This window comes from Aspergillus pseudotamarii (assembly GCF_009193445.1).
Source record: "Aspergillus pseudotamarii strain CBS 117625 unplaced genomic scaffold BDV38scaffold_1, whole genome shotgun sequence".
Taxonomy (NCBI): domain Eukaryota; kingdom Fungi; phylum Ascomycota; class Eurotiomycetes; order Eurotiales; family Aspergillaceae; genus Aspergillus; species Aspergillus pseudotamarii.
Window position 1 is genome coordinate 1,142,326 of NW_022475015.1, and position 26,275 is coordinate 1,168,600.

At 49.6% G+C, this 26,275-nt stretch overlaps 10 protein-coding genes across 10 annotated transcripts; 6 read left to right on the forward strand and 4 right to left on the reverse strand.

Annotated features, from left to right (window-relative positions):
• Positions 1-1,010: 1,010 nt before the first annotated feature.
• BDV38DRAFT_4623 (uncharacterized protein) lies at positions 1,011-2,482 on the reverse strand. Its single transcript, XM_032063394.1, has 3 exons — positions 2,148-2,482; positions 1,570-2,078; positions 1,011-1,513 (listed from the first exon to the last, which is right to left on the reverse strand). Exons 1-3 carry the CDS (start codon positions 2,364-2,366, stop codon positions 1,054-1,056), a joined length of 1,188 nt encoding a protein of 395 aa, XP_031919985.1. The 5' UTR covers positions 2,367-2,482; the 3' UTR covers positions 1,011-1,053.
• A 773-nt stretch (positions 2,483-3,255) lies between these two features.
• Positions 3,256-5,293, forward strand: BDV38DRAFT_4659 (amidase family protein). Its single transcript, XM_032063398.1, has 2 exons — positions 3,256-3,686; positions 3,739-5,293. Exons 1-2 carry the CDS (start codon positions 3,373-3,375, stop codon positions 5,195-5,197), a joined length of 1,773 nt encoding a protein of 590 aa, XP_031919986.1. The 5' UTR covers positions 3,256-3,372; the 3' UTR covers positions 5,198-5,293.
• Position 5,294: 1 nt separating this feature from the next.
• BDV38DRAFT_4635 (putative pyridine nucleotide-disulfide oxidoreductase) lies at positions 5,295-7,623 on the reverse strand. The gene has a single exon (XM_032063396.1). It carries the CDS (start codon positions 7,215-7,217, stop codon positions 5,538-5,540), a length of 1,680 nt encoding a protein of 559 aa, XP_031919987.1. The 5' UTR covers positions 7,218-7,623; the 3' UTR covers positions 5,295-5,537.
• A 5,054-nt stretch (positions 7,624-12,677) lies between these two features.
• BDV38DRAFT_4675 (uncharacterized protein) lies at positions 12,678-15,985 on the reverse strand. The gene is made up of 2 exons (XM_032063401.1): positions 15,128-15,985; positions 12,678-15,041 (listed from the first exon to the last, which is right to left on the reverse strand). The coding sequence occupies exons 1-2, from the start codon at positions 15,713-15,715 to the stop codon at positions 12,897-12,899; spliced, it is 2,733 nt and encodes a 910-aa protein (XP_031919988.1). The 5' UTR covers positions 15,716-15,985; the 3' UTR covers positions 12,678-12,896.
• A 970-nt stretch (positions 15,986-16,955) lies between these two features.
• BDV38DRAFT_232355 (uncharacterized protein) lies at positions 16,956-17,177 on the forward strand (the record flags this gene model as incomplete). Its single annotated transcript, XM_032053028.1, has 1 exon — positions 16,956-17,177. Exon 1 carries the CDS (start codon positions 16,970-16,972, stop codon positions 17,174-17,176), a length of 207 nt encoding a protein of 68 aa, XP_031919989.1. The 5' UTR covers positions 16,956-16,969.
• Positions 17,178-17,743: 566 nt separating this feature from the next.
• BDV38DRAFT_4708 (uncharacterized protein) lies at positions 17,744-18,375 on the forward strand. The gene has a single exon (XM_032063406.1). It carries the CDS (start codon positions 17,925-17,927, stop codon positions 18,285-18,287), a length of 363 nt encoding a protein of 120 aa, XP_031919990.1. The 5' UTR covers positions 17,744-17,924; the 3' UTR covers positions 18,288-18,375.
• On the forward strand, positions 18,376-20,598 carry BDV38DRAFT_4689 (aminotransferase-like domain-containing protein). The gene is made up of 3 exons (XM_032063403.1): positions 18,376-18,940; positions 19,061-19,446; positions 19,505-20,598. Exons 1-3 carry the CDS (start codon positions 18,464-18,466, stop codon positions 19,953-19,955), a joined length of 1,314 nt encoding a protein of 437 aa, XP_031919991.1. The 5' UTR covers positions 18,376-18,463; the 3' UTR covers positions 19,956-20,598.
• Positions 20,599-20,835: 237 nt separating this feature from the next.
• Positions 20,836-21,294, forward strand: BDV38DRAFT_232358 (uncharacterized protein). Its single transcript, XM_032053029.1, has one exon. It carries the CDS (start codon positions 20,992-20,994, stop codon positions 21,193-21,195), a length of 204 nt encoding a protein of 67 aa, XP_031919992.1. The 5' UTR covers positions 20,836-20,991; the 3' UTR covers positions 21,196-21,294.
• On the reverse strand, positions 21,282-22,136 carry BDV38DRAFT_232359 (uncharacterized protein). Its single transcript, XM_032053030.1, has 2 exons — positions 21,868-22,136; positions 21,282-21,780 (listed from the first exon to the last, which is right to left on the reverse strand). Exon 2 carries the CDS (start codon positions 21,513-21,515, stop codon positions 21,333-21,335), a length of 183 nt encoding a protein of 60 aa, XP_031919993.1. The 5' UTR covers positions 21,516-21,780; positions 21,868-22,136; the 3' UTR covers positions 21,282-21,332.
• On the forward strand, positions 22,130-25,651 carry exgO (exo-beta-1,3-glucanase Exg0). Its single transcript, XM_032053031.1, has 2 exons — positions 22,130-22,769; positions 22,819-25,651. The coding sequence occupies exons 1-2, from the start codon at positions 22,529-22,531 to the stop codon at positions 25,428-25,430; spliced, it is 2,853 nt and encodes a 950-aa protein (XP_031919994.1). The 5' UTR covers positions 22,130-22,528; the 3' UTR covers positions 25,431-25,651.
• The last annotated feature ends 624 nt before the right edge of the window (positions 25,652-26,275 follow it).

The window sequence follows — 26,275 nt, forward strand, 5'->3', positions numbered from 1 at the left end:
GCGTCTCTAAGAGAAAGAAGAAGAAGAAGAAGAGGGGGGAAATGGTAACTATATCCCCCGGTGCACCGAGTATCTGGATACTTTACAATTGCTAATTCTATTGTACAATATGGACAGCTGTACCAGATGTTTCGCCCCACGCCCCCTGAGCCACAACCCCTTTCTCAGACTGCGAATGCCATCAGGAAAAGGCGTCGTCGCGCTAGGCGACGTTTGAGGAATGTATGGACAATTATTCACCAAAGACACTGTGGATCTGAGTGAGCTAACCTGTTACGAGTAGGAGCAAATCAGGAAAGAAAAAAACAGAGAGGAGTGGATAATCAGAGAGGCAAGAATCAGGGAGGAGGCAATAATCAGAGAATCAAGACAACAAGAGGAGGAAGGACAGGCATGTCTTATGAGCCTAGAATATGGACCAACTCCCATATATCAGGCTGGATCGTATATGTTTATCCATTTTTGACCCTTCGTCATGGTTTGTTTTACGTTTACATAGATGTACTTTTATAGCTTAGTTTTGGTTCCCACTGGTTGAAGAGCTGTGGGTACACGTTTGAGACATCGCAGATCCACAAGGCAAACTTTTACGTGACTTGAAACTGGGATATCGATTTTCACGTGTTAAACTCTGTAAAGGGATAGAGCTTCATCCAGTTCGAGAGAGAGAGTCTACAAAGAGATCCACATGGTGTCCGGGATTCAGGGTTCTTGGGCATATTTTCACTTTTGCCTATAAATAGGCGTGCGCGTTTTTCTGGAATTCTCTCACGAACGTCTAAATTATGTATCCCGATGATGTTTTGGATACACTATCGATTTGGAAAACTTTGTTGAATATTTTATTTTACTTTATTGTTTTTCCTTATATTTTTCTCTCTATACTAATTCGAATAGTCACAAATTACTCATACGTAGGACCATCTTACTACTGAGGTATTCCGAAAAGGAAACAAGACCGAAAGTGTGACGAAAAGAAACTGAAGAGTGTTAATTCCGTGTAATCTATGTCCAAGAATAGCTCGCAGTGTCGTACAGTATGTATTACTTTCTTTACACAATATGTCTCTGGTCCGCCTCCTGTTGTCCATGGAATATCGAGACTTCGGTGGTCACTCCGATGCTTTTACCCCCCGGGCTACCTGCTTCCGACGATTGTACCGGGCCACTTGGGGGGATATTAGTCTCCGAACCCATCATCTCGTAGTCTTCATAACCATGCTTGGACCAAGATAACAGGCGCTTACTGTCTCTAGCCCTAGACCTTAACCCCGATGTAGGCTTCGATTGACTTTTCATATTAGACCGGTTGCGTGTCGAAAGCGTGTACTCGGTCAGATGAGTAAATATATTCCCAAAGACTGGCTTCAAAGCCGGCACAGACAGCGCAGTCAAGGTGCCTGCAATCTCAGCATTCTCAATGGCCATCATGGGGTTATAGGCCCAACTACCGTCATCAGCCCATTGGCCCACTGCGACAAAGTAAACGCGGACAGCGGAAATGATAATGACACTGTTGCACTCCTGTTAGATCTGATGGGGGATATGGCGGGAATCGATAAGCCTTACAGGACACCTGGAAACATAACGAGAGAGAGTTGGGCCTTTCTCTTCAGCGAGACGTGGAGTTCCTTGATAAGGATGGTCGGGATGATAAACATGAGCACATCGCAGGTCAATGAAACTCCGGAGTTGACCGAATAGACCAGACCCCAAGTTAGACAATTGTAGCTGATCGGTTCTTCCTGCCAGGGGTAAGGCCATAGTCCGGTTACAGGTCGACAGTGGAATATTAATAGAAACAGCTGGGGAAGATACGCGGCAAATAGGAAGCCGGCTGCGATCTTGATGGCGAGGTGTAGTTTGCTGGAGCGTGCAGCCAGGCGGTGATAGAAAGCCAAACCCGATAGTCGACAAAAGAACAGAGCAGTGGTATAGAGAACGTGGGCAACGAAATCCAGAACCTCAGTCTGACGCACCGTGGGCATGGCCAGGACATACTGGATGTAATCCATATGACGACCACTTCCCAAATCAATCAAAACGAGGGACAGAACGACAAAAGAGATGTAGATCGTCTATTTCGGGACTAAACGTCAATTCGAATTCCATCGTCGTATCTGAGGATTGGTCCTAGGGAATCATACCATAGTGAGAATGGCCAGAGCATCGTCGAGGCCGAGTTTCTTGACAAGCCATATCCGTGCGTAGAGACGCACTATCATGATCGCCCCGGTGAAGCACACCAGGAATATGATGGCTACAATGGCCGGACGATCGCGCGACTCGGCGAGGTACTCGAGCGACATCCCAGGAGGGATCCTCCCCGCGGCATCCGCGAGGAGAATGTCATCGGGAATGCCCATGGAGAACGATCCACAGAAGGCAGGATTGGGCCTCACTCAGCGGGACGTGCGTGCCATCTTAAAGGCAGGCGTGTCGTGTCCCTCCAACAAAGGCAGACAAAGTTGTTTCATGGTGAATAAAGAACACAAACACTAATAAGAGAAAAATTGACTCCGTTACAGAACTTTAACCACGTTCTGACAATGGCTCGCATTGCCCAGTAATGGACCATTCGTCAAATCAGCTCCAGCGATGCGCCTAAAAGTCTGGTTGCGGTGGATACCGAGTGACATCGAGCGAGATCCACAGAGTATCGAAGCCGTGGGCCTGACAGTCGGTAGCGGCGCATCGCATGGGCTGATGGTGGCGGCGGTGCCTAGTCTAGCGAATACTCTGATTGCTAATTAACTTTAGTTCTTTCATATAATGGATTATGAATGAATACTGACGTTGCATTGAAAATTTTTGCAGTGGAGATAAGGAGACCAACGACGTTCGTCTCTTTTCTTCCCCTGAAGTTAATCTCATTCAAGTCCGACGATAGCTGTTTTCGCTGCCCTGCAGGATGAACCCAAAATACGATCTGAACGCCTAAAGTTACAGGATCACGGCATTGGCAGACACATGACCGACTAGCCCGATTTGATCAGATCAAGATCCATCTCAAAACGGCATTGTAAACGTCGCAAAAACAATAACCAAGTTCCACCCCGATCCAAGAGTGGGGAATATTCCACGCTGCTTCGGTGGTTATTAGTGCCGCTTGTGTTTCTGCTCTGGTTCGCTCTCATCGCTGCCAGTATCACACTATTACTTGCAAAGGTGGAACTAATTTGTCAATGTCCACGACGACCTTCTCAGATGAGTATATGAACGTGGAGTTCCGGAACACGCCAAAAAACGCTCTGCCCCCTACATTGCTTAGCCCCTCACGTGGGATCGACCCCTGATCAAAAAGGTCGATCTTCCCCCGTTTAAGGTGGTTGTTCCTACCAAACATCAGTTTTCCATCTCGGCGCAACCATCATGGTCTCGAAAGTGTTCGGTCGACTTTTGACCACCGGCCTGGTGTTGGCAAACTCTGTTGCCGCCAGCACCGAGCCGGCCAATGACGATAGTTTGGTCGCCTCTCAGATTGTGACAAACCCCTACGAATATGATTTCCCTATGTTGGGCGTCAATGGAGCCTCGCTCTTCCCCATGCGTTTGTGCAATGGCTTCAAGCTAGAGGAAGCCAGCATCGACGCCATCCAGGAGCAACTTGGGGCTGGAAAACTCACCAGCGTTGACCTTCTGCAATGCTATCTGGAGCGCATTTACCAGACCCAGCCTTATTTGAAGTAGGCTTTCCTCTACGTGTATTTAATGTGCTCCCGCTGACGTCACCGCCAGCGCGATCTTGCAAGTCAACCCGGACGCTTTCAAGATAGCGAAAGCCCTTGATGAGGAACGCGCGCAGGGAAAGACCCGCGGCCCGCTCCACGGCATCCCGTTCATCGTCAAGGATAACATCGCTAGCAAGGATCGTTTGGAAACCACTGCGGGCAGCTGGGCGCTTCTGGGATCCGTCGTGCCTCGTGATTCCCATGTTGTTCTCGGCCTTCGTAAAGCCGGTGCTCTCCTCCTAGGTAAGGCTGCCCTGAGTGAGTGGGCCGACATGCGTTCCAACAACTACTCCGAGGGATTTTCGGCCCGTGGAGGCCAATGCCGCAGCGCGTACAACCTCACTGTCAACCCTGGTGGCAGCAGCTCCGGGTCCGGTGTCGGCGTTGGCGCCAATCTGATTCCCTTCGCCCTGGGAACGGAAACCGATGGCAGTGTCATCAACCCCGCTCAGAGAAACTCGGTCGTCGGCATCAAGCCTACTGTCGGTTTGACCTCCCGTGCTGGCGTCATTCCCGAATCTCTGCACCAGGATACTGTTGGTACGTTTGGCAAGACAGTGCGTGACGCAGTCTATGCCCTTGATGCCATCTACGGCATCGATACTCGCGATAACTACACACTCGCCCAAAAGGGAAAGACCCCTGAGGGCGGTTACGCGCAGTTCCTCACCAACAAGACCGCCCTCAAGGGCGCCACATTCGGTATCCCCTGGAAGTCCTTCTGGGCCCTTGGTGATGAGGACCAAATCTCTCAGCTCCTTGAGCTGGTCGACCTGATTAAGCAGGCTGGTGCCACCGTGATCAATGGCACTGAACTACCCCACTACAAGACCATCGTCTCCCCCGACGGCTTCAACTGGGACTATGGCTCGACTCGCGGATATGCCAACGAATCCGAATACAGCTACATCAAGGTCGACTTCTACAACAACCTCAAGGACTATCTGTCGGAGGTCGAGAACACCATGGTCAGGTCTGTCGAAGACCTCGTTCAGTACTATCTCGACAACTACGGCTCCGAAGGTGGGTACGCAAGCATCCACCCCGCCTTCGGTTCCGGCCAGGACGGTCTGATCGCATCCCTCGAAAGCAAGGGTATCATGGATGAGACCTACTACCAGGCTCTCGGATTCTGCCAGCGCACCACCCGCGAGGAAGGAATCGACGCCGCCCTGAAGTACAAGAACGGAACCCTAGACGGCCTCCTCGTGCCTCCGGATGTTGCGCAGAGCATCCAGATCGCCGCCCAGGCTGGGTACCCTGTGATTACCGTTCCGGCTGGCGTCGGCAAGGAGTCCGGCATGCCTTTCGGACTGGCTATCATGAACACGGCTTTCTCGGAGCCTACCTTGATCAAGTACGCTAGTGCCATTGAGGATCTGCAGAAGTCAACTGGAACCAAGTACCAGCGCTCTCTTCCTGAGTGGCGTGGCTATTTGACTCGCAACCTCCCTGTTATTATGTAAATAGATCAAGAGTTTGAGTGCCGGATGGGAACACCATTACATCTACTTTACTAGAAGATACATATCCTATAATACCTAGTCAGACTTCTCATAGATTATGTACGTCTTAATACATATTATTTGCTTTATTGTGATACTTTTTCTTTGTCTAGATATTCAAACTGTAAGCCCAGTGATCAAGATATAAGTAACACTCCGAAGCCACGGCAGTGTAGTATGTAAGCTTCAAGGGTTCAGCCTCTCATATACCCATGGGTGTATTTCCAACAAATCAGAAGTAGAAAAAAAAGTAGAGGAATCTATCCCTTTCAAATCTCTAACCGAAGGCTTCCAAGGCTAGTTAGTACCTTGACACATCCCTCCCAAAGATATTGTTCAATAACCACCGAAATGCAATCCGCAACTTATTCCTCCAACTCATACTCATAGTCAAATACGCCGAATTCCACACAAACCATGCCATCCGTCCCGTCAAATACTTAGGCGGTTTATCATCCTCCGTAGGAAATTGCATCAACGCATTGGCATCTCCAATATACGCCAGGGTGCCCATATTATGAAAAGAGAACGGTTGGGATCTCTGGAGGTCGCCGTTGTTCAGTCTGGTAGCGAGCCACTTCGCTTCCTGGGTCGTCGCCTGCGCTGTCGCGGGCGGTGCACCAGTTTCCGGCATAGCGTTATCACCGAGAGCGAAGACGTCTTGGAGGACGGCGGTTTTTCCGTCGGCATTTTCTAGTTGGACGCGGAGTTGTCCGTCGACGAGGAGGGCACCCACTTTGGGTGCCTTTTTGATGTGCCATGATGTGTCTTTTATGAGATCTGGGGGAGGTTGAGTGCCGTCTTTCAACAGGGCTGATGCGGTGGGGAATGTTTCCACGTCCTGGAGAGCTTTGTTGACGAACTTGTTCATTGCGTTTCCGGTTACCCAAACGCACATTCCGATGCCTACCTCGCCTTCTTCTTTGGTAGTGATTGTGAGACAGCGTTTGGGGTCCATTTCGTACGGAGGCTCGGCTCCTGGCTCACCCCAGCGAAGTCCTTCTACGTGGTGCGAGGTCTTGATGTCGATGCCTTCTTTCTTCATGGTTTCCATGGCGTACTTTGATAGTGATTCGTCGAACATAGATAGCACCTTCGGTGCAACATCATAAAGGGTGATGCGGGGGAGATCTTTCAGGGCAGGATATAGTATCGTCATATCCTTGTAAATGAAGTCACGGAGGGATGCCGCCAGCTCAGTTCCTGTCGGTCCAGCACCAACAATAGCGAAATGTAGCAGCCATTTCCGCATCTCTGGAGTCGTGGTCGGTAGCACTGCCAGCTCGAAGCATTCTCGTACCCGACGTCTCACGCGTCGCGCGTCACCAATATCCTTGAAGAACATAGCATTATGTCTCACTCCGGGGGTATTGAAAGTTTTGCTGACTGCACCAACGGAGATGACTAGTTTGTCATAGGGAACCTCGAAGAAATCTCCCTTCTCCCACCTGCGTGCCTCTTGCATGGGTCTCATTGAGGTGGTCTCCGGGCCTTCTTCAGACTCCCTTTCATGCTCGTGTGTCCGCGGTGTCTCTGTAACGCCGCTCGTGACCACGGTTGACTCACAAAGAACAGTCTTCTTTTCCAGGTTGACAGCTCGTGCAGCGGCCTGGATGAAATCGACCTTAGCGTGAGGATCCCGAACTGGCTCGACGATGTTTGAGAAATCCAGCGACCCGCCAGCAGCGTCAGTCAGAAGAGGGGTAAAGACAAAGTATGAACGAGGGGAGATAACGACCGGCGCGAACGACTTTGGCGACAATTTTCGGGAGAGGGTATACCCTCCCCAACCGGATCCAAGAATGACCACTCTTTCCTTCCCACTGTCGGATTCAGGAATTGCGGCCGAATGATCAACTTGCGTGACCAGGCATCGTGTACACTGTAAAAAGCTCGAGTGACTCACTCGGTATGTACTTGATAGCAAAGGCCGTGATATCCGTCCGAGACGGACGGGGCTATTCACAAACACCGACCTCATCTCCAGTATACAGATTTAAGAACCAGCCTCCCAAGTGGAATTGCAGACTGACATTTCGATCGAGGAGCTTATTATGTAGTTGTTTAAGGTTCAACGACCGAATGGATTAACAAAGCAAAACGACAGTGAGTCTCTGGTTCTGAACACATGATGACCTCATCTCCTCGGCGCATGGAAACAAAGTTAAGGCGGTGGAATGAATCGGAGTACATCAATGTCCACTTCAACGACGATAACTTCACGACTCCGCGAGATTTCGAGGCTTCTATCCTGCTTCCATCTCACCGGAGGTAGTCAATTGATCCACCGGCGAGGAAAGGAAGAGGTCACTGACTCACGGAGAGCTTCTGCGCCCGAATCCCCCCGAGGGAGCTCCGCAACAGCGCACGTGCTAGCATAAATCTGGGAGGTTTCGGGAGATCTAGGCATTGCACACAGCCTCCTAGGAAGAAATAAGCTCCTCTGGTGGAACCAAATATTCGTGAAGAATTCCTCCAGCAGAGTTCTGTACTGTGGACCAGATCGGGAGGGAATCGAGATCCCCGCGGAACCCGACGGGTGCGGATCGTCGAGATCCCGAGTTTCTGAAGTCGGACATCCGGATCCACATGCGAATTTGGGCGATAAGACTGCAGAACTCCGAAGTGTGAGTGGGAGGGCATGTGAGATAAGATAGATGGAAGGCATAGAGACAGAAGTTGAGGGAAGGAAGTAGGTAACTGTCATGTGACGGGGCATCAATACTAGTACAGAAAGTATGGACTAATCTCATAATATACATCATATCTATATCTCTGTCTTTCATAAAATCATCAAAGTACCTCGTCCCGCCTCAAATGTATGCTTCTTTTACCCAAAGAACGAACGGTTTCTCTAGTAGAGATAGGTAGCAAGCTTCCAGCCAATTCAGTATCAACACTTCTCCGGGACTTTGTCCCACTAAGGACCTTGTCCAATCCTAATGCTGTTGTCGGCCTTGGCTCTTCGATCGCGGACCACCCACGAGGTTTCTTCTTTCTATGAAACATCCACCGGCGGGTCCGCCGGATGGCTTCCTGGCATCCATCGCCGATATCATCTACAGTTAGGGCAAGGAGAATAAGTGGGATAGAAATGGCGACCCCAATGCCAAATGTGTATTCTGCGACGTATGAGAGTGGGAGTTGTTCCGATCCGTCTGCGCTGTGGGGAAACTCTTCGAGATTCATCGTAAAAAAGGTTGCGATGAATGACAGGGGTAGAAAGACAGTTGTTACGATAGTAAACACCATCATAATCTTGCCCTGGCGGGTTGTGCCAGCAGCTTGGTCTCGAGCGAATCGGGCCTCAAAAGCGTTTGCGTGTTTTTGCTTTAGATCTAGCAAATCCGTGATGGATGAATATATACGCTCCGCTTGCTTGTCCATCCGCTCGATGTCCTTAAGGTGCATATCGATCGTGCGCTGCTGTTCCTTGAATCGCCTCTTGATGTCGTACTGTGATCGATGCTGTACCTGGTAAATCCCAAGGATGACGTCTTGGAAGTCAAGTAAGACATCCTGCTGGTATTGTAGGACGGTGCGAATCATATTGAGTTCGTCACGGATATCCTTAGCCTCCGCGAGAAGGTCGATCTCCTGTCCAATATCGAGGAGATTATCCACGAATAGGGGCACTTCATCTTCGTCTTCTTCAAACTGTTTATCGCCGTCACGGTGGGTGACATCCTTTTTTGACTGCGAGTTCCGAGCAAAACGACTCAACTTGCGATGGTTCTTGAGCCAGTCCGAAGCCTGGGCTGATGCGCGGTTGAACTGATTAAAAAGCAGTGTCTCGCGGTCCGTTGCGATGCCAATTGAGGACTCAAACATGTCCAAGAACTGGTACTCGTCGTCACCCATACGGTGGCGGTCAAAGACACCCGAACAACGATTAGTGATGATGCTAGCCAAATCATATACGGAACGAACCGGTTCTCGAGTCTTAGAGTTTATGTCCTCGATGATACCGTCTAGAACGTTTAGCGGGTCATTTTTTGGTTGTTCCCATCGTTGTGCGAAGCAGGTGACGATCAGATCCGTTCCCATGATCCACATCCACAGTTGGTCCACCATGAAAATCTTGGGTTCCGTTCCGTATCGCTCGCGTCCTTGCCCCTTGGTCTGATAGCGATACACAACCTGGTCCTGATCTCGGGTCTGAGTATCGATGTTAGGGTAGAAAAACTGGTCCAGTGTTCGTCGGACATGAAGCGAAGCTGTGGAAGATGCCAGGTGTGCGCGGATAAGCATCTCATCTCGTGTAGGGGAACGAGAGAGTCCAGGTTGAAGATTAAGCGTCTCAGCTCGTTGTATTGCTTCTTGCATTTTCAGCCTCCTTTCAGCCGTTTCGAAGTGAAGATATGGCATGAACACGCACACATTGCTGGTGGTAGAATGTCCGCTGTCTTTGCAGAGAGAAAGTGGATGTCGAAGTTGCTCGTCATTCTTAGACTTTTGCACCAATTCACCCTTGGATTTACCGCGTTTGGTGTGGTTCTTCGCTTTTTTCCCGTGCGAGCTATTCGAGGTATCATCAGAGTCGGCCCGTTCTGACTTTCCTCCCTGTGTCTTCTGCTTTTTTGCTTTATTGCTACCGCCGTTTGCCGAACTTTTCGGTGGCTCTTGGAGGCGCCCATTTATGACAATCTGAGGGAGCTTGTTCTCAACCTTCAAGTTCTGATCTGGGCTTTCTTCATTTTCTTCTTGAAACCGTTGCTTTCGTTGCGTGCGTTGACACATTGGTCGCATAAAGTGGGAATGCGTTCTTTGACCTCGGTGTTGGTAGTGGAACGACCTCTCAAGGCCCTTGAAGCTATCGATGTCGTGCGCGCCCTCCTCGATGAAATTCTTGGTGAGTAGCCCCTCGACCCAAGCCATGTTGTTTGCGGGAAGATGAATCCACCTGAAGTCGGTGACTTTACTATCCGTGGGAACAGTAGTAAAAGCTTGTTTGTGTGGATTCTCGGGGTCTCGCCCGTATAATAAGTTATAAACTGATGTTTTTCTCACCCTATTCTCGTTGCGAAAGTTTCCAAAGTCGACCACTGTCGCCTCGAAGCCTTCGCAAGCGCCCCGCGCATCCGGCGAAAGTGCATCTACATTATTGTATGGTGCAAGAAGCAACACAATGTCTTTGCGCTTGAACTGTGCTGCTCGCAAGAATGGCGTGCAGCCAAAGTTATCACGGATCCTCCGCTTCAAATCCGGATGCTCTAGGAGACATTGGACGACCTCGGTGTGTCCTGCTTGGGCTGCCAAATGTAGTGGTGTGACACCATTCAAAAGTTGGCTGTTGATCTTGGCCCCAGCGCGCAACAGAATGCGCACAATCTCCTTAGCGCCCTTATCACACGCATTATGCAGCGGAGTCCAGCCGCCATCACTTCTGCAGTCAATATCTGCACCGTGTCGGAGTAGAAGATGCACAATATCGTCCCAATCGTGAGCGATTGCGATATGGAGCGCACTTTTATTCCTGAACTCGATCGCATTCACGTTCGCAATCGGCCCATGTGGTCTTGTCAAAAGCATCTCTGCGAAGCGCAACTTCCCCGTCGCGCAGGCCCAGTGCAGTGGAGTTCGACCCAACTCATCCTGGCCGGCTTCACCGTCGATCTTGCAAGCTGTCTTCAACAAAAGTGCAATCACATCTTCACCCCAGTTGCAGTGCTTATCTGCTGCCAGGTTATGCAGCACATTCCTTTTCCTGTGATCTTTCGCGTTGACGTTTGCGTCTCGTGCGATTAGGATTTGTAGTACATGCCAATGGTTCTTCCAGGCAGCTGTCATCAACGCCGTCCGACCATCCTTATCCGTTGTCTCTAACGGCGCGCCATAATCAAGCAGCAGCTGCACTATTCGGACGTGATTCCGCTCAACAGCGCGTAATAGCGGTGATGGTCGATTCTTCGCGGCGAGTGGAGAGGGCCGATCATTTCCATCCTTCAGATTCACACATAATAAGTCTAGCAAATACTGTGTTGCGGCAATGCATCCGCGCTCGCAACTTCGCATAAGCCCAACTCGTAGAAAGTTGTCGCTGTACTGGCCATTCTCATGGGCCAACTCGATAATGTGCCTCAGCGCCTCGACACTGTCGTTTTCGACCGCTCGTAATAAACGCGGTTCCAGGCGATCACTACCGTCACTAGCAATGCTAGATCGTGACCTGGACATGGTCAAGGCTTTGAGCGGATGCTGCTACCGCATTCCATCGGTCGGTGCAGCTTTGGACACGAGTGAACGCGCATCGAATCTGAGGCGGAGAAAATGGCGATTCTGACCGCAAAAATCGCGGGAAAGTGTGTTTTTAGCGTAATTACCACACAGGAAACCAATACGAAGTCGATCATTTAAGCATTGGCCCGGACATGAGGTAGCTCATTTAGCTGCAGGTTTTGAGGCCGATCCACGATAACGGCCACTATTCTGCCAGGGTCTGAGCAATTCCCATTTTCCCTTTCTCAATTCTTATTCCCCATCCCCCCACCCCCTTTCGCCGCCTAGATACCTGCATTATGTTTTGTTGTCCTTGACAAATCGATGCATGGGACAAAATGTGCGCCATTCTCCTTTACTTACAGCTGTTGCAGTGCTCTCGCCCTCAACAGCCGCCGTTCCACACTAAACGAAGTGGCTGGTTTAGCGCGGGTCGCTGACAGATATCCTGTTTGGCGAGGAGGCGACTTTCGATCGGCAAATTAGCAGCAGTACTTCTCTGCATCGTAAGAATTTAGATAAAATGGCTAGGAATGATCTCGTGTAGATAACCTCAGCGAGAAGGGATCAGCGAACCGTGTGATCCTCTTTTAAAAGATATAGTAAATTAGGGTATTGAGGGTAATAGTTAGATTTTTGGGAGTATAAAAGCCTCCCCCGCTTCTAAAAAAAAAAAAAAAAAAAAAAAAAAAAAAAAAAGAGGCGAAAGAGAGACGGAGAGAGAAAGAGAAAGAGTTGCGTAATCCCCAAAAAAAGGAGGGTTTTATTATATTACCAGTCCAACACGGACCATTATCTCTATCAGGCTCATAGTAAATAACATCAAATCAGACCGTTTTCAGGTCGAGAGAAGAATTCCAAGGGAATTCGCCAAAATAGAAAAAGGGAGAGGGAAAAAAAAGGGAACGTAAAGAGAAGAGAAGCAAGGTTTATATGCTTGCATGGTGAGTACGACAGGAGGTATGAAGGAACGCAGTGCTAAGACAGATCTCTTCAAAACCATGGCAATCTTGCCATTCTGTTTAATGCACGCTATAGTCAAAGTGAAGCACCCATCTTCTCTTTCAATTCCAGGCCTGGGATTCAGATAGATTTGTAATTACGCCATTCCAGCCTTGTGGTCCAAATAGATTTATGTGCGCCCATAACGGTCAATAACCGACGTTAAATACGAACAAGAGGGGAAGAGGATGAAGTATTAAGAGCCGATGGCGTCGAGGAAAAGACACGAAAGCTGAAAAGGCACGCAGTTAATAATGCAAGATAAGGGGGGGAGTTCCGTGGCCTTGATGTGAGAAGAGGAAGAAAAGAAAAGAGATTTTGAGGTAAGAGAAAAAGGGAGAGAGGCGGAGGGAGGAAAAAGAAAGAGAAAAGGGTAGAACCCGTGTCCCTGTCATGAAAAGGGCCTCAACCAGACATTGTACACACTAGTTCATAGTCTTTATTTTTTCCCTTTCTGGTTTGGGACCTGTTTCAAAATGTCATCAAAACTCATGTTAGGATTGAACCTGCTGATGGGCCTGGCAGGTGGGTCAATCGGGGCAACGCCAGCTGGTAGCGGAAGTGCTTCTAGACCTGGGTAGATTGAGTGTCGATGTTCCGCTCGGCTTCTCAAGGCTGGAGAGTTTGTCCGGGGGATGACTGGGGGAGGCGTGAGGCCATTACCTCCTGGTGCCAGGAGGGGGGTGGGCTGTTGCTGTTGATGTTCTGCCGACGAACCTGCAGACGATTGCTGGGCCTGGTAGGGCGAAGACAGCGACGACTCGTTGTCATAAGGATCCTCAACCGTCGGGGGAGCCAAAATGGCATCCTTCTCCGCCCATTGCTCAGCAACCTGCCAACAGTGACTACGCCGATAGATGCCCTCCACGCCATTGATGACTACATCGGACGGGAGACTGACGACACCGGCCCCGCCTGCCACGCCAAACCAACTCCGTGCCACTTTACCATCATTCTGAATCCAAGGAGCACCACCCCGAGGGGCGATACAGCAGAAGTACTCGACTCCATCCGTGTACTTGACATCCTGCACATCCACCACGAGCAGGGGAAGGGACTGGATGACACAGTACAGGAAAATCCATTGGCCACATCGAAGATCTATAAGGTCGTTGATGGTCTTCCCATGGCCACACCGCCGCTCAAATTGCATGAATGACTCGATGAATGGCGTCGGCTTGAGACTCTCACGGGTGTAGGAGCCCATCAGGACAGCATTGATATCGGCATCCTTGAGCTTTTTTGCGTTCTTTTTGGCCTCCTTCTTGGCATCCATAGGCTTGCGCTGTAGCGGTTGCAGAGAGGGGAACTGCGGGATATCGAAAGGAATTGGAGGCTGGACGGGCGGTGTGCTTCTATCATACTCGCTCAAGACCTGCCGGAGTGCCCTGTTTGTCATTGTGTTGAGGTCATCGGTTTCTGCTACCTCCTCGGCACCCATATCTACAGTTCGGGTAGTGAGGGAAGACCGGTCAACCAGCATATCGTAGAGGTTAGCGAAGTCATTATATAGCTCCATCAAGACCCGGCGATTGAGACCGTTCTCTTCAAACTGGTTTTTCTTGGACCGTGCTTTAGGAGGCCAGGAGCCATATCTCTGTCGGTAATACTGGATGGTATGACGTCGCATATCCATGAACGCTGCCCTCCAGGCTTTAAAGCGGACCACCTTGCTTTCGGCAGACGTGGTCGAATTGGCAGCACCGGCAAATGCAGAAGGGAAATCGAAGTCATTGAGCTTGCCGTAAAGAACTCGAAGACGCGTATCCAAATCGATGAAGCCTCTTTCCAGCCGCTTTTGGGTTGCAGCGCTGATAAGACCGAACTTGGGACTTCTCAGCTGCTTTAGTTCATCCAGTTTACCTACACCATGCACGAAGCCTTCAAGATACAGCGGGAAGAAACGCAGACGCTCTCCCAGAACAATCGCTTCAATCGTCTTCTCTCGGCTTTTGCGAACATCTGCCAGGTGTAATTCGTCACAATAATTGCCGAAGCTCGTGGTTGCGGTTTCGCCGAAGTTGGAACCGTCGAAGTTAGTAAATTCGAATCGAGAGAGTAATGTGGCGACATCCATAAAGATAGCGAAAAGCGAAGGGGAGCGAGGCGTTGCAATTAGCGACTGTCCTAATAGGAAAGCAAAGAGATTACGGAATAATAGCAGAGCTTCCGTGTCCTCTTGTGAAATGCGGCTATTAGGGCTAGAAACGTCGCTGTTCAGGGGGATAGGCAGGTAGAGATGAAGTTCCTGTATGTCGTCCTGCCCGTCATCTTCCACGAAGGCCATCCTCCTACTACCGGTGCTGTCATTGTCATTGTCATTGTCATTGTCATTGTCCGGCAATCGGTCTTGGGGAGTCAGGGGTGGTGACGCAGGACCCGTGACCGGGGATGCCAGTGATAGATTGCGAGTTTGCTGTTCGATGGATCCGGGGGTCCGGGGGTCGGTCCCCCGGGCTAGGAAATTCAGGGATGGTGATTCGGCAAAGACGGTCGAATCGACTCTGAAGGAAGCGGGTCTGCCTGTATTCTGCGGGAAGAGATAGACGTAGGTGTCGCCATTCTCGTTCCACAGCTCATGAATCTATTGGATTCCGGGGTTAGTTAGTTCTAAACACCCCAAATTTTGTTGACATAAGAGGGTACAAAATTCCATAACATGTTACGTACCTGCTCCCCTCTGGATAGAGGCTCCAGATCATATAGGATTTTTTGGTCTAACCCAGCAATCCAAGCGCTGGGTAAAGAAGGACTCGTGGGTGCCGTTCTAGTGTCTACTGAGCTTGCCCGGACCCGTCCGGGAATCCAGCTCCTTCTCTTCGAAGGAGTTCCGGGACGTGAATCAGGGCCAGTTCCGGGAACGAAGAGGCCCGCAGAGCTAGAAGGCCTGCTTCCACTCGCTATGCGGCCTCTACTTTGGGGTCTCGAGTCTGGCGAGCCGGGCGCGCTTCCGGCTAGATCCTGGTTCACGGCGAGAAGTGAGGGGGGTGGCGGAAGAGGGGCATCCAAGTCAAAATTATCATTCGGGACTGGCGATATAGGCGTTCGGGATTCCGAATAGTCAACACTAATTGGATTAGATGCTAAACGAGCCGATCGCGAGCTGCTTCGATAACGGCCATCTTGAGTCTGTTGATCGGGGGAAGCCTTTGGGGCTCCGGGAGAACCAGGCGACGAGGGAATCGATGCCTCTTTGCTGGACCCCAAGGAAAAAAGCGATGATATACGCTTGGCCGACTTCACCGGAGCTGACAGCATCTTTACGGCTGTTGGCTTTGAACAAAGGAAAGAAAGCGCGACAGTGAGTCCAAGGAACGATTCGACAGCTTAACTCGAAACCCAGTGGCGGGCGCACGCAATCAAAAGGTGCGCAACACAGTCACGAAACAGTGAGGTAAAAAGGAATGCTGCTGAAGGCCAACCATGCGTAAAGCCGTCTGGGTCGTGTTAAGGCAAAGAATTCCCAGCGGGGAATCAGTCAGGTGGTGAATGTTCCCTCGTTGGTTGGATAGCGAAGGGAATGGATCGGCAGGAGGGATCCGAAGAATGATGAGAGAAAAGTTATGATGACAAGGGTTGGGAAGGGGTACGGAATATGACTGAGAGAAGGGGATTGGGGGGGGCCACCCTGAGACTTGACAGAGCAAAACGATCCAAAAAGTTCCTCTGGAGAAATAATGGTGGTGTATTTATTATTATGTGATTTTGTTATGAAATGGGTTTGGGATACGGATTTTAGGTGTATTTTTAACCATGGGTGGAGCCACGGTATGGGCAGAAAAAAGAAAAAAATAATCAATGGTTAGAAAGGGTAAGAAAATTTACTTTCGAGATCGAATGAGAACCATGGAAAGTGAGGTATTAAGGTGTAAAGAATCAAACACATGTACAACCGAGAGGAGTGAGGAAAAGACAAAATTATTCTTTTTCTTTAAACTTGGTTGGAATTTTTCTTACCCCAGAACATTCTCAGTCCCTCTTCCCCTTTGATTCTTCTTGTTATATACATACTCTCTGTGTATATGATCATGAGAATTCACTCTTACAGTTTCTATTATTATCAGTGTATTTGAACTGTTTGTTCAACCTTTTGATAAATTTTAATAAGCGGGTCCATTTTTTTTCACTTTTTTTACTTCTACTACCTTTCTAGAGCTTTTTTCTTACAGAGAACGGAGTACTACGGAGTAAAAGACCTGTATCACTCTTGTCTGCCATCCAAACCGGTTGAAGGAAGTGGGCTGGGGGGGAAGTCGGGAGAGGCTGTGCTTTTTTCCTGGTTCAGGAGGCTCAAGGATGGCATCATCATCATCTGTTAGTGAGTAGATATTGTCCTCCCAAGGCAGAATTATTACTGCTGTGCATTCTTTGAGGATAATAACCTACCGTTGGTCGATGCCTTTTTTCCTTTCTATCCATAGGTCATCTTGTTTCTTTTTCTATAACTGGTTTAGTGAACTCTCTTATTCTTTCCTCTTTTTTTTTTTTTTTTTTTTCCCTTACCTCCCTACCATGCCAATAATACCAGGCATCAATATATATACAGCCTCAAGAATTGTAGCCGAACTGAGCACTCAAAGTACTCCTCTAAGCGGGCTAGTTGGTAATATAACCCCTGTCAAAACGCTCTCCTGGTCCTCCGGAGCTCTTCGGAATCTTCCATCGAGATCCAGAACCCCGGGTCTGTTGTCTATGGATCATTCAATAGTGACGAAGTAATAAATTAATATTTCCAAGTGGTTCCTGGCTCGGACATTGTGTTTCGAGAATAAAATAGCTTCAAAATATATAATGCATTTATTATTTATCTCCTTATAAACATTCCATTGTGTACATCTTCTGACACTTACACCAGCAGTATAATTATTTATCATCATGTTAATATAGAGCACTGCACAATCAAGACTGCTGACGCTGACAGGTGGATATGCTTTTCTATCCAGGGGCATTCCGAACTGAGCATAACTTTTTTTTTTCTTTGCCTTTTTTCGCCCCTCCAAAATCCAGATCCTACCACTAGTACTAGGTTTGTTCCCAGGCTGCATTTCGGACAGAATTCCAACCCACAACCGCCGACTCCCTTTCCACCTTCATTTAGATGACTAAGTTATTAAGTGTCAATCCGATGAATGTACGGAGTATGTGGAAAAACAATGCTCTAAACCTTCTCTTGACTCCGTCAATTCTGGGGGAAATGTTGGTAATTTACCCGGTAATACCCAAACAGAAAACTGTTGTTTGAAAAGAACTGGAGGAGGCGCACGCTAAGAATAGCAGCGGGCCTATGGTACCGCGTACTATACATACGTATGACTACTACGTAGGTACTTCCTCCTTCCATGGCCCATATTAATTGAGCATCATTCTGTACATGAGCAACCGATTGGAGAAACAAGGCTTGACGTGTCACTTTCAGAACTTTTATATTTTCCAGGGCACATCCGCTTCAGCTAAACTTGTAATGTAAATGACAAGTCTCTCTTGCAATCTACTTTCGTACGCTGTAAGTCAAATTATACTCCTGGTAAATACCAGTACAACGAGCCATCTGGTCCCGATCTTGGTGGTGACCAATAAGTACTATTTGGAGAGGACTGAGGATTTACATCACCGCCTTCTACTATCATCTGGGACCTGTGTCTTGGCGTTCGTATACCGTCACGTCGCAATTTTGCCCATCCTCACATCTCTCATTGATGGACATTCCGGTACCCGAGTCGACCTTCGCTGTTGCATCGTCGGAGTAAGCCGAATATTACTAGGAAATGAAGAGCGAATGCACGAGCCACAATCTTCAACTCCAACAAACGGAATAAGGCAGTGCTGCTGACGTGGTGGACAGTGATATATAATTGTATGCAAAATTGAGGAATCTCATTGATTGTACCAAGGGTGAAAACAAACTTGATTACCACCGTGGCACACATGATTGTCATTGATAGGCCCCAGAGAGATTAGATTGTTACTTTATTACCCACATTCACTGCTGTCAGATACCCATACACCATGGAATCTCCAGAAGAGGTCAACCTGTTTCGTGGCTGGCCGAACCCCGCCTTGCTGCCCACAGATGCCTTAGCTGAGGCCTCCGCCACAGTCCTGGCTTCACCAACCATCCGAGTTCCGGCTTTGATGTATGGCCCCGATGAGGGCTACCAACCGTTGCGAGAACACCTTGCCCAATGGTTGACGGCTTTCTACCAACCCCGTCATCCTATCTCTGCCGAGCGCATCTGTATAACGGGCGGTGCCAGTCAAAACCTGGCTTGTATCTTTCAAGTCTTCACGGATCCCTCGTATACTAGAAATGTCTGGATGGTGGCCCCCACCTATTTCTTAGCATGTCGGATAATGGACGACGCCGGGTTTGCTGGCCGCTTGAGAGCGGTACCTCATGATGAGTCAGGTCTGGATCTTACATTTCTCCGTCAAAAATTGGTTCAGGCCGAGGAGAAGGCTCAAGCTGAGCAGCGTCTTGAACCGGTATGACAGTCTTCTCGAGGGATTCAGGGCGCATGTCTACAATCATACCTGATTTCTCACGTTGATGAACCATATTCGTATGTCTTCTGAGTACGGAGTAATAAGGCTAATGCTTAAAAGAAATACAAACTACCGACACCATGGGCCAAAGTTTATAAACATCTTATCTACGCCACGCCCACATTTTCCAACCCCACAACCCTGACAATGTCGTTGGCAGATCGGGAGGGCTTGGTCCGCCTTGCGCGAGAGTTTGATGCTCTTATTGTGACAGATGACGTCTATGATTTTCTGCAATGGTCACCTGATCCAGAAAAACCACTAGCACAGCCCGACAAGGCTCAGGTCCCCCGTGTAGTGGACGTGGATCGCTACCTTGACGGTGGCCCGAAGGATGAGTGGGGCAACGTGGTAAGTAATGGAAGCTTTAGCAAGCTAATCGGCCCTGGTGTAAGGACTGGATGGGCAGAGGCCACTGGACAATTTGCCTATGGTCTATCGCAAACGTATGTGTTAAACCTCCCTTTGGGGTGAATGACACCATTAACAGCTGATGGACAACAGAGGCTCATCACGGTCAGGAGGCGCCCCATCGCAGTTTTCGGCTGCCATCATAGCTCAGCTGTTTCCCACGGGGTTCATCCAAACCTACGTCGACCAGGCCTTGCGACCAAGATATGCAGAGCGCTACTATCGCCTGATGTCTGCCGTCCGTGAGCACCTCCTTCCCCTTGGCGTAACACTTCCGTCCACATCGCCAGAAATTGTGGGAGGATACTTTGTCTGGATCCAGCTGCCCCCACCACTACAGGCGGATGCTATTGCGACCGTAGCGCTTCAAGAGTATAAGGTGAATGTTATTGCTGGTAATCGATTCCGTGTTCAAGGCGACCCCGACACTAGCAAGAATAGTTTTGACCGAGGCATACGTCTCTGTTTCGCCTGGGACCATGAGGAGAAGTTAGCGGAAGGGGTGCGTCGACTTGCATGTGCTATACGCTCCGCACTTAAATAAGCTCTCCGTCATAGGATCACGAAGTAGTGCGAGCGAAAATTTTCTAGATATTCCAGGGTCGCAACAACCAAGGGTGGACGGCGGATCGATCCGCCCCGGCCCTTGGGCAGACATCTTTTGGGTATTTGATGTGGTTGCGTAGCAGTCATTGGTGCCAAGAAGGGGGTTGTGCCAATTAGCAAGTGAAGATAGATTTCTTGGGGTATCGCCAGGCGCCAGGCGTCAAGTGACTCTTGGATTGTGATGCAACCGATGGCTCCAGGGTGACACTGCGGAGTGCAGCAAATTAAGCGAGTCGGCCGATGCAAAGGTGCGGGTGACTGGTGCAGGTGCAGCTGTTTTTACGATATGGGTTGTATATTATAGGTATACGTCTGTAGAGGCAAGTAGAATCGAAGTAAAGATTTCGTAAACCGAATTACTGAGTCAAACTGTGGACATTCGAAGCCAGAGTATGTTAGTCAAGGGGATAGATCCGCATTCTTCGTCCCGCATTCAGGGTTTTTACTGCGCATTCTTGACGCCAACAATTTTCTTGGAAGTCTCATCTTGCGTTTTGGGCCCTTTCCATACTTAATGTCTTGGACCAAACACTGGGCAGGGGCAGTCCAGGGAGATTTGGCGGGAAATTACGTGTTGATTTTACTAAGTATTAAAGTTCAATAAATCCAATCTTGCGGCAGCATCGCTTCCTGTGGAACTCATTGGTGAAAAGCTCCGCGGGTAGATAGTGCCTGTGGTGGAATCGTTGGTCGCGGCATCGCGGGAGCTCATTAAAGCTTGGCTCTTGCAAACTAGTATATAAATAGTAGAGTTACTGACTGTACCGTATCACAAGTGCACAACATCCCCTGGATAACCAAGTGGGTCATGTATTCTCCCCATACGCGTCGAGGCTACTGCTCCTGTCGGCACATTGGTGTCGACTTTGCGCGCGGATTAAAGGCCAGGGGCCAAAATCTTCATCGAAACAAGTGGCACTATCGTCGTGTAGACGCTACGTAGTTATATCTGAAGATAAAAGGATGTACATACAATGTCTCGTGGTGTGACAAGCCCAGTTATGGGTACCCTGGTGTGGCGCTTTGTTGACATCGATGGTCCGAGGAATGTAGGCGCATACATGCTGGTTACCATGACCCAACTACTAGTACAGTCATCAATGGCAATGGCTTTAGGGTTAATGTCCTGCGTACTACTAGCGCGGCAGTCTGCACATTTCCTCTACCCGATCGAGTAGTCAGTGGAGCTGTACGGCGTCTGATCCATACCAGTCGTTGCGAATCCCTCCCAAAACAGCTCCATAGAGGATTCCAGAGAGAAACACTACCACGCGGTCTCTTGTTTAGATGGCGAATAGGAACCCGCATATTTTGATCATTCTCGGAGAGCTCTTGTCAATCTCTGGGAAGGGCTGAAGTAAACAGCCAGAAAAAAGCAAAACAAGGCGTTGGCCACAGACGAAAAGAAAAGAAAAGAAAAAGCTCGCGTACATAGTTGAGACACGTTCGACAGGAATCTGGCCACAACGAAATGTTGATCAAGGCCTTGGCTCACCATTGTAGTGATATATAGCCTCTTCAATCTCCAGAATGGTTGTCCAAGGCCCTCTCTCTTTCCCTATTGCATTCTGTCTTTCTGCTCCTCCTTTGGCTTGTCTTTGGGTCAGGGTGTATATCTGTATTCTGTGCACCTATTGAGGGGGTCATTCCTTAAAGCGCTGTACACTTCTCTGTTACCCAGTTTCCTATTCGGAAGCGATCCTTGTTGCATCTTGCGTTTTCACACCATCGTTCCTTCAAGAATTCTGGCTGGTTCCCACTTGGTATGGTTCCCATGCATTCCTTTTAATCTATTGACCGCGTGCCTTAGGGAATTTGTAGTCGAATCATGCATGGCTAACGACAAGTAGTCCACCATCAGTCGTTTCATCCCCTGACCGAAGTGTTTCAAGCCTCGGTTGGTGCGTGGTGATCAGTCGTGGTCATTGGTCACAGGGGGTGGATCAGCAGTCAGAGTGGACTGGCGATTGGCTGAAGATTACCGATCATCAAACCCGAAAAGGTTATTTCACAACAATACCTGATCCAGTGGTGGTCGACTGCCGTATTTACCGTATCCATTCAGGGCGAGGCCTGACCTGGCACAATAAGTATTCGACCTGGTCCATCGCTGTCAAGGCCATCCATCCATTCACTCACTCCTTTGACGTCCGGCCGCGTCTTTACCCGGTGCTTTGTGTATCTTTATTGTTCTGTTTGTTTGTTCACTCTTTTGTCAATCATTCATTGATATACTTCCGCAAACGAGAGTATTGCTACCAGGGAGAACACGAACGCATTCTTTTGTTCCCTGACATCTTCCAAGAGATTCTCATCCATTTGACCATATACAACTTCTGACAGTGTCGGGTGACGGAAGTTCATCACGCTTGTTGGTATCAAATTGTGGTTGGTGATCAGCCGATCAGCATAGCTTCAGTACCGGCTACTGAAGGTTGACTTGATATTGCGCCTGTTCCGCTCATTCAGTGAGATCTCTGCTGGTCCAGCGATCTCCGAGTCATCTCGAAGATGGCTTCTCTACACACAACTATCATGTTGTTCCTCGCACATATTCTGCTACTTCTGGGATTGCCCGCTGCGCTAGTCGATGCCGTGCCTTTAGGTCAAGATACGGATATCACGACGAATTTGGCTGCCAGGGCGGCGTCTGAATACTGGGTTGGAACTATCAAGCGGCAGGGTGCTGTTGCTTTTGGAAATGGCACAGATTATCAGGTATATCGTAATGTGAAAGATTTTGGTGCTAAGGGTATGGGTCCTCACGGTGCACGAAAGTCCCATATGCTAACTGCAACTAGGTGATGGGTCGACGGATGATACCGCTGCTATCAACCAGGCGATTTCGTCAGGGAACCGATGTGGCAAGGGCTGTGATTCATCAACCGTCACTCCTGCCCTCGTATACTTCCCTCCCGGTACTTATGTCGTCTCTAAGCCAATCATTCAGTATTACTACACCCAAATCGTTGGAGACGCTGCCAACCTACCTGTAATCAAGGCAGCTGCGGGCTTTACAGGTATGGCAGTGATTGATGCGGATCCTTATAATGATGACGGCAGCAACTGGTACACCAACCAGAACAATTTTTTCCGTGCCATTCGTAACATTGTAGTCGATCTGACTGCTATGCCTCAGGGCTCTGGTGCAGGTATCCACTGGCAGGTGGGCCAGGCAACCAGTTTGCAGAATATCAGATTCGAAATGGTTAAGGGCGGCGGCGACACAAACAAGCAACAGGGTATCTTCATGGATAACGGATCTGGTGGTTTCATGTCGGACTTGACTTTCAACGGTGGTAACTACGGCATGTTTGTCGGAAACCAGCAATTCACTACCCGAAACTTGACCTTCAATGATTGCAACACAGCCGTCTTCATGAATTGGAACTGGGCCTGGACTTTCAAGTCACTTTCCATCAACAACTGCCAAGTCGGTCTGAACATGTCCAACGCTCCGCAGAACCAGACTGTCGGCTCTGTCTTGATCCTGGACAGTCAACTTACGAACACACCCACCGGCGTTGTTACCGCTTTTACCGAGACGAGCATTCCCATTGGCGGAGGTGTTTTGATCCTCGACAACGTGGATTTCAGCGGTTCTAAGGTTGCTGTTGCTGGAATTACCGGGAATACTATCCTGGCCGGGGGCTCAGTCGTCTCGAACTGGGTTCAGGGCAATGGTTACATCCCTGGCGGTGTGAAGCAGAAGCGTGAGGCTTCAGTGAAAGTGATTACTGAAACTGTAACAGAGACAGTGGAGGTCTGCACTGCCGATCACGCAGACTCTTCGTCCGCCGCAACGGGCCTTCCTTCATTATCTGGAGAAAGCCGTACTGCAGGGCTTCTGCCAACTCTTCCATTGTCCAACCTTCCACTCGTGAGCGGTTTGTTGTCCAGCTCTAAGCCATCTGCCACCCAGCCCGCGGAGGCGCCGAGCACCGCGGTCCCAGAGCCCACTGCCACTCCCTCAACTCCAGCAGAGGCTGAACCATCTACTGCAGCTCAGCCGACTCCCCAGCTGTCCGCCCCTGCACAGTCAGAGCCACAGACTCCAGTTGAGTCCAGCGTGACCGGACCCCTCATTCCAACCCAGCCGTCCCCCACTGTTCAGGCATCTTCTTCGATGGTTACAGGTGCAGCTTCGTCATCAGCTGCCCACGGAACAAACCACTGCTCCATCAAAACAGTTACCAAGACTCGTCTCCAAACTGCTCTCCCAACTCATGCTAAGCCCAGCTCCCTGCTCACAGGTGGGAAGGTTTACGAGCGGTCCAAGCCCCTGTACACCAGTTATGATGTCTCTTCGTTCCTCAGTGTCAAGTCCGCGGGCGCCAAGGGAGACGGCTCGACTGACGACACAGCTGCCATCCAGAAGGTGCTGGACAGCGCCAAGGATGACCAGATAGTCTACTTCGACCACGGAGCCTACATAATCACCGACACCATCAAGGTGCCCAAGAACATCAAGATCACGGGTGAAGTATGGCCCGTCCTGATGGCCCACGGCCAGAAGTTCGCCGACGAGAAGAACCCTACCCCTATGCTTCAGGTCGGAGAAGTTGGTGACGCCGGCTCCGTCGAAATCACCGACATCGCCCTGCAGACTAAGGGCCCCGCCCCCGGCGCAATCCTAATGCAGTGGAACCTCGCGGAGGCCTCCCAGGGCTCCGCCGGTATGTGGGACACCCACTTCCGCATCGGTGGATCAGCAGGCACCGAGCTGCAAAGCGACAAGTGCGCCAAGACACCGAAACAGACCACCACGCCCAACGAAGAGTGCATTGCCGCATTCATGCTCATGCACATCACAGAGAAGGCAAGCGCTTACATTGAAAACTCGTGGTTCTGGGTCGCTGACCACGAGCTCGACCTCCCTGACCACAACCAGATCAACGTCTACAACGGACGTGGCGTCTACATCGAATCCCAAGGCCCCGTCTGGCTTTACGGTACTGCCTCCGAACACAACCAGCTCTACAACTACCAGGTCACCAACGCCAAGAACGTCTTCATGGGCCTCATCCAGACAGAAACCCCCTACTACCAGGCTAACCCCAACGCCCTGACCCCCTTCACTCCGCAGACGAACTGGAATGACCCCGACTTCTCCTACTGTAAGACCGAAGGCTGCCGCAAGGCATGGGGTCTGCGCGTCCAGAACACTTCCGACATGTATGTGTATGGCGCAGGACTGTACAGTTTCTTCGAGAACTACGGTCAGACCTGTCTGGCCACGGAGTCCTGCCAGGAGAACATGGTCGAGGTCGACTGCTCCGACGTTCACATCTACGGATTGAGCACCAAGGCTAGCACGAACATGATCACGTCCAACAGCGGCGCCGGTCTTGTGCCCCAGGATGAGAACGAGAGTAACTTCTGCTCGACTATTGCGCTGTTTGAACAGTCATGATTTCTCTCTCAGTATGGTGTTAGATCTTCATTGCCTATGTGTCTCTTAGATAATGACTCGGCCTTCGCTTCTACCGAGTGAGTTTGGAGTAAATATTGGAATCAGATGATTTGTGATTCATTGTAGTGGATTTGGTCTACCTGTTTGTATGGACACCTGGTTGTTGTACGAGTCACGACTGCGATAAAAGGATCGGTTAGCACGGGAGGCACTGCTTTTTGTTCTTTTTGTGGATACCATTTCTTTGTTCAATCGTTAATTAGAGTTTTGGTTCTAAGTTAACCCGAAATATGTCCTGAGAGGATATCACATTAATTACTTCATTATCAAGTAGGGAATTCTGCCCGTATTATAAATGACTGTATCCACCGATACATTTCATGCATACATGCATGTAATACATAAAACCGCTTTACGTAAACTGAACCACAATAACCTCCCTTACAAACAGCAAGACAACGAACCTACAATTCCTTCTTCAGGAAATGCTCCGGCTTATGCGTCGTCTCATAATCAACATGCACATAAGCCCTCTCCACATCAGGCAGGGACTCCAGCTTCATCTGCAGCTCCTCGGCAACGTCATGCGTCGCGCGGAGGGAATCATTGGGGTCCATGACAATGTCGACTTCGACGAGCAACCGGGGCCCGGAGGTGTAGGCGCGGACGGTATCAATGGCGGTGATGAAAGGTGAGTGGGTCATCGCTGTCCAAAAGATGTATATGAGTACTTTGCGCATTCGACTCTGACAGGATAGAATTAGAAAAAGGGGATAAGACATACAGATATAAGTAATCAATTGCTGCATTTTAGTATCAGCAGTGACGCCGATCAGAAGCTGGAA

Excerpts from the sequence above, each read along its gene's own strand:
- BDV38DRAFT_4623 (XM_032063394.1), bottom strand. The coding sequence starts at position 2,366 with ATGGGCATTCCCGATGACATTCTCCTCGCGGATGCCGCGGGGAGGATC. Across the intron at positions 2,079-2,147 it reads CTCTGGCCATTCTCACTATG|ACGATCTACATCTCTTTTGT; the intron begins GTATGATTCCCT and ends GTCCCGAAATAG. Across the intron at positions 1,514-1,569 it reads GTTATGTTTCCAGGTGTCCT|TGTCATTATCATTTCCGCTG; the intron begins GTAAGGCTTATC and ends GGAGTGCAACAG.
- BDV38DRAFT_232359 (XM_032053030.1), bottom strand. The coding sequence starts at position 21,515 with ATGGTGAGCCAAGGCCTTGATCAACATTTCGTTGTGGCCAGATTCCTG.
- exgO (XM_032053031.1), top strand. The coding sequence starts at position 22,529 with ATGGCTTCTCTACACACAACTATCATGTTGTTCCTCGCACATATTCTG. Across the intron at positions 22,770-22,818 it reads GAAAGATTTTGGTGCTAAGG|GTGATGGGTCGACGGATGAT; the intron begins GTATGGGTCCTC and ends AACTGCAACTAG.
- BDV38DRAFT_4675 (XM_032063401.1), bottom strand. The coding sequence starts at position 15,715 with ATGCTGTCAGCTCCGGTGAAGTCGGCCAAGCGTATATCATCGCTTTTT. Across the intron at positions 15,042-15,127 it reads CTCTATCCAGAGGGGAGCAG|ATTCATGAGCTGTGGAACGA; the intron begins GTACGTAACATG and ends GGAATCCAATAG.
- BDV38DRAFT_4659 (XM_032063398.1), top strand. The coding sequence starts at position 3,373 with ATGGTCTCGAAAGTGTTCGGTCGACTTTTGACCACCGGCCTGGTGTTG. Across the intron at positions 3,687-3,738 it reads CAGACCCAGCCTTATTTGAA|CGCGATCTTGCAAGTCAACC; the intron begins GTAGGCTTTCCT and ends CGTCACCGCCAG.
- BDV38DRAFT_232358 (XM_032053029.1), top strand. The coding sequence starts at position 20,992 with ATGTCTCGTGGTGTGACAAGCCCAGTTATGGGTACCCTGGTGTGGCGC.
- BDV38DRAFT_4635 (XM_032063396.1), bottom strand. The coding sequence starts at position 7,217 with ATGAGGTCGGTGTTTGTGAATAGCCCCGTCCGTCTCGGACGGATATCA.
- BDV38DRAFT_4689 (XM_032063403.1), top strand. The coding sequence starts at position 18,464 with ATGGAATCTCCAGAAGAGGTCAACCTGTTTCGTGGCTGGCCGAACCCC. Across the intron at positions 18,941-19,060 it reads CTGAGCAGCGTCTTGAACCG|AAATACAAACTACCGACACC; the intron begins GTATGACAGTCT and ends AATGCTTAAAAG. Across the intron at positions 19,447-19,504 it reads GCCTATGGTCTATCGCAAAC|AGGCTCATCACGGTCAGGAG; the intron begins GTATGTGTTAAA and ends GATGGACAACAG.
- BDV38DRAFT_4708 (XM_032063406.1), top strand. The coding sequence starts at position 17,925 with ATGACAAGTCTCTCTTGCAATCTACTTTCGTACGCTGTAAGTCAAATT.